General features: G+C 38.8%; 1 protein-coding gene across 2 annotated transcripts; it reads left to right on the plus strand.

Annotated features, from left to right (window-relative positions):
• Nucleotides 1-655: 655 nt before the first annotated feature.
• Nucleotides 656-4,966, plus strand: LOC102582603 (protein NBR1 homolog). 2 transcript variants are annotated; one of them, XM_006344410.2, is made up of 8 exons: nucleotides 656-761; nucleotides 914-1,011; nucleotides 1,722-3,082; nucleotides 3,164-3,287; nucleotides 3,372-3,629; nucleotides 3,741-3,890; nucleotides 3,972-4,541; nucleotides 4,637-4,966. In XM_006344410.2, the coding sequence occupies exons 2-8, from the start codon at nucleotides 982-984 to the stop codon at nucleotides 4,730-4,732; spliced, it is 2,589 nt and encodes an 862-aa protein (XP_006344472.1). In that variant the 5' UTR covers nucleotides 656-761; nucleotides 914-981; the 3' UTR covers nucleotides 4,733-4,966. The 2 variants fall into 2 exon arrangements, with proteins under 2 accessions (XP_006344472.1, XP_015162877.1); XM_015307391.1 differs by having other exon boundaries at nucleotides 685-1,011.
• Nucleotides 4,967-5,283: the final 317 nt, after the last annotated feature.

A 5,283-nucleotide genomic window follows, 5' to 3' on the forward strand; every position in this document is an offset into this window, starting at 1 on the left:
ATTTGTCCTAACTTGGCAAATATATTCAACAAATATCCAAAGTTCTGAAGTTTTGATATTTGAATTTTTTTAAAAATTACCCCAAACTTTTATATTTTATAAAAACACCCATCAATTTATAGTTTTCTTCTAAATTCCATTTCTAGTTTTTTGTACAAATTTTACACGGTTATATACATATTTTATACAATTTTTATATAAACTTGATCTATGAAGTCACTTTGAATTACAAGTAGTAATATTTTTTCATGTACAAATCAATAGTATTTTCCTTTTGTTTTCTTCCTCTTATTTTTATATCAGTTTCATATTAATTATGTTCGTTGTCATGACTTTTTACGGAACATTTTCATTATAAAATAATAATACAAACTTATGTGTATTTTTAATAAATTTTAAAACTTATAGTATAGATTTATTTTAAAAAAATAAAAATTTCTTTTAAAATCTATGACATGTCAAAATTATTTAAAAAGTTATAAATTTTTCGATTTAACTACGTCATACCGTGTTCATTCCTCGGCCACACTCTATATATCATGTTCTCGCAAAAACAGATTGTTATCCGTTCGGATGTGACATAGAAGACTTTTTAGTTCCTTAGCGCTGTAGATTTCTTTGGAAGCAAGAAATAAATTTTAATTTATTTTAATAATAAAAAAAGGCCAAAGAAGGTAGTATAAAATGCGATAGTTCTACACAAAACATTTGTGTTTTCCAGTGAGAGAAGCGCGGCTTACGGTTACGCGTGGATTCATTGCGTGAGATTACTCTCTTCTTCTTCTCCTGCGTCTGTTTCACCGTTTTTATCGCTCTATACTCTGTTGAATTGTTCTTCTTCAATTTCTAGGGTTAGGGTTTTGTTATCATCTGTTTTATATCGTATCTATATACTGATTTCGTACTTAAAAAGGTTCTGCGGGCTTACCTGGAACGATAATCTCTACTCGATTGTATACTGAAATCTCACTCTACCTAGCCATGGCTATGGAGTCATCTATTGTGATCAAGGTTAGATTTTCTGTTTTTTTTTTGTTATTTATAAATTTGTCACCTTTTTTTGTTGCTAATTTATGTTACTTAGTTTCGGATTTGATGTAATGTTTGTTTAAGGGCTAAATTTATGAGAACTTTACGATTGTTTGTGCTTATCCAGTTTTAAGAATTGCTGTTTATTCAAAGTCATTCTACTTTACACATGCAAAATATTTGTTTTTTTTTTGTAGAAATTTGTTGTTGGTAGAGTTAGATTTTAGGACTTTTTCTGTCTTCCCGTGTTGATTTGGGCTGGGCGAATTGTTTCTTGTTTTTTTTTTTGGTGGAATTGAATCCCATGTATAATTTTAAGTTTTGCGGGTGGTGGAACTTTCAATTTTGTAAGGACTATTTACATTTCTATACATCATAGTAGTTTTTTGAGAACATGAATTTCTTGTTATGTGTTCTTTATATTTGATAACCGTGTACCCGAGCTTCCTACCAAGCTCAGGCAAAGGTAACGCTGTCTGCTAAGACTGAGGACAAATTAGAGGAAATAACTAAATGTTTTTGCTTCTGCTAGGAGTTGAATATGAGACATCAGTTTCAACCTACTTTATTGACCACTAGTTTTTCAACTTGTGAAATGATAATTTTTGCTGAGCTATGGCAGAGCTTCTGAGTTGGGTTTGGGGTTACCTCTCTTTTGTGCGGCCTACTTTATCACCTTTCATTATTTGCAGGTCAAGTATGAAGAGACACTCAGACGGTTCAATGCTTGTGTCATCAATGAGAAACTTGATCTAGACATTGGTGGATTGAGAGACAAGATTATTCAACTTTTCAATTTCGCTCATGATGCTGAACTCACACTAACATATATCGATGAGGATGGGGATGTAGTCACACTTGTTGATGATGAGGATCTGCAGGATGTTATGAGGCAGGACCTGAATCCCTTGAGAATATCTGCGAGGTTGAATGCTGGCGAAAGAAGCGGCAGAGCTTCAGCTAGATCTAGTGGAAATTCTACCCCTTTACGATCACCTCGGGTCCAGCCTCCATTCCTAAACTTGAATTCCCGTGTTTCTGACGTTCTCAAGTACATTCCAGAACCTCTGCGTGAATCTGTGATGAAGGTCTGTTCTGATATGACTGCATCGGCCTCATCCTCTGCTCCCATCCTTGCTGAGCTTGTTGATGCTATGTCTGAGATGGGGCTATCTTACTACCAAAATCAGGCTTCAGGGTCTCAGGCTGTCAAAGAAGCTGGCTCCTGTAGTGGCATATCTAAAGGAAATACTAAGAGTGCTGATGGGGGAATGCCAAATGTCAAAATTGGAGAGTCATCCCCAAAGAAGAATAGGCCTCTCACAGCATTACATGGTGAACCAAAACCTAACGCCTCCAATGAAGCTGTAGATGCCTCAGTCAAGCTAGTATGTAAATCAGAAACTTTGGAAGGTGATCGAACCGAAGATCTGTCATCATCATTCAAAGGTTCTAAAGCTCAGACTTCGCTGGTAAACAGTTTGGAGAAGGATAAGAAATTTGATGTTCGCAGTCTTGACGGAAGGACTATTGGCTATGCATATGTGAGAAACTCACCTATTCCACCAGAAAAGACTTCTGATGAGCAGCCCAGCAAGGGACATCCAGTAGCTAAACCGGTTGATTTGGGTGGCTCTGCAAGTTCCAGTAAAGTGAAACAATGCAACTGGGATTCCCCTAATGCAGATTCCAGTGGCAGTTCAATCAACATGCCTTATGATGGCTTTACTCCTTCAGGTCTAGTTCATCTGAACACTGTAAATGTTAATGATTCCCATAATGCAGGTTCTAGTGGCAGTTCAATGAAGATGCCGTATGATGGCTTCAGACCTGCTGTACGTCATCTAGGTCCACTGATTCCTGTGAATGCGTGTCCGTTTTCTGGGGTGCCAACAGTAAATAACCCTATTCCACCTCAAAACTTCTCTTTTGAGGTCCCACTTAAAAGGAGCCATAATCACAGTGATGGGACTGGGACTATTTTCCATAAAGGTGTTCGCTGTGATGGTTGTGGGGTTCATCCGATAACTGGACCTAGGTTCATATCTAAAGTGTAAGGACCCTGTTATTGTATTTATTTGTTGTTTTTATCTGAGCTGACATTAGATGATATAGCCATCCTATGCTCATGTAGGAAGGAGAACTACGATCTCTGCAGCATATGTTTTGCTGAAATGGGAAATGATGCTGATTACATCAGAATGGATCGTCCTCTAACTTACCCGAATCCCTGGTCTTTCAAGAGTTTACATGATCTGGTAAATGAGTCATTTACCCAAATTCTCATGGCATCTTTCTCCTTTTCTCCTCTATTAACTCCTATCGTTTGTGGCGTCTTACAGCATGGAAGGTTGCGTCCCCGTCCCCCAACTGTCCCACAAGTCATTCGAGGCTTTGGGTTGAAAGCAGGTCGGCCGAAGCTGGACAGCCGCTTCATACAGGATGTCAATGTCCTGGATGGAACCATCATGGCCCCCTTGACTCGATTTACCAAGATCTGGAGAATGAAGAACAATGGTAATCTCGTTTGGCCTCAAGGAACTCAACTTGTTTGGATTGGCGGTGATAAATTAAGTGATAGATTCTCTGTTGAATTAGAGGTGAGAAATTCTACGAGAAATTAGTTTCTTGTGCTTGTAATTCCCTCTCGTTGACAGTTGCTGAACAATTACTCGGGAAGTTTTCACGATCTGGTGTCATATGCATTGCAGATAACTACAGCTGGCTTGGCTGTTGACCAGGAGCTTGATGTGGCGGTTGATTTTACTGCTCCTGAGCATCCTGGCAGGTACATATCCTACTGGAGGTTGGCTTCGGCTTCAGGACAGAAATTTGGCCAGCGTGTATGGGTGCTTATCCAGGTCAGTGAGTTTTGGTTGCCTTGATATCCTTGATGTTGATCTAATTTTGATATTAAGAATGTCCCGTCCTTGTTCATGCAGGTCGATGCTTTATTAAGCGTGCCAAAAAAGGGGTTGGTCCATGAAGCTTTTCAGGGGTTAAACTTGAATTTACCTCCTGCCGGCAGTGGTGTGTCTGGACCTGATATTATAAATGTGAATTCAGAACCTCAGAATGTCCTTCCTGAGCCTAAGAGCTCCAGCACAATGGAGTTGGTTGATTCAGTGGCTGAAGTAAACCAAAACAAGGAGCAGGAGGCCAAGTTTCCAATTAATGATAGCTTGTTGGTTGGTTTTGGTGACAAGTCAAGTTCTCCATCTGCTTCTGGTTCACCAATTTCATATCCAGTTATTGATTTAACTGAGAAACCATCAGCGGACTCTTCCATGCAACCATCAGCTGCTGTAGCTATGCAGGCACCGCTCCAGGATGCTAGAGGAAATTTCGAAGTTGAGATGTCTCTCCTCCAGGAGTTGGAGGAAATGGGTTTCAAGCAGGTAGATCTGAACAAAGAGATCTTGAGGAAGAATGAGTATGATTTGGAGCAGTCAGTTGATGATCTCTGTGGTGTTGCTGAGTGGGATCCTATCCTTGAAGAGCTGAAGGAGATGGTAGGTTAATTTAGACGTCAAAGATAATTTTCCTCCTGTTTCTTGTGCAAGAAATAATTCCCCTAGGTCGACTCTAAGCAATTTTGTGAATGCAGGGTTTTTGTGACAAGGAAATGAACAAGAAGCTGCTGAAGAAGAACAACGGAAGCATCAAGCGTGTTGTGATGGATCTTATTGCTGGAGAGCAGTAGAAGATATATATGTATGTCCTATCGTGTGATGGATAGTTTGGTTATGAATAAATGGTAGGATGCTACTGTGTGTCTACTATGTTTTGGCTACTGTTCGTCGACTATGATTCGACAAACTCCTTTAAGTTATGTCATTACTTGAACTAGCTATGTAATATAATACTATGGTAGTAGTCGTATCTGGAAACATGTGGTATGTAGTTTTTTAATGAATATGAATGTTTTTCTTCCTAATAGCCACCAAGAGAATTTTACCTTCCTGCTAAAAAGAGTAGGGCATCTATCTAATATCTAACCATCATGAACGCTAAGCTATGTATTCGTATTGCGCGGTCTTGCTACTTCTGCCCTAGGCCCTTGCCTACAATTGAGCATTCTCAAATCAAGGTAGAAGAAAGGAATTAATCACTTAACTCTTCTATAATCTTAAAATAATTATACCACACATGCTTGAAATAAGAGACTAATTTTGCCTTTGTTTGAAAAGATGGGCAACATTAGGATGGGAGTTTACTGAGTTAATATCTCCCCGGACATTCAACTAAGGAGTT

This window comes from Solanum tuberosum, unplaced genomic scaffold (genome assembly GCF_000226075.1).
Source record: "Solanum tuberosum cultivar DM 1-3 516 R44 unplaced genomic scaffold, SolTub_3.0 scf00055, whole genome shotgun sequence".
In the NCBI taxonomy this organism is placed as follows: domain Eukaryota; kingdom Viridiplantae; phylum Streptophyta; class Magnoliopsida; order Solanales; family Solanaceae; genus Solanum; species Solanum tuberosum.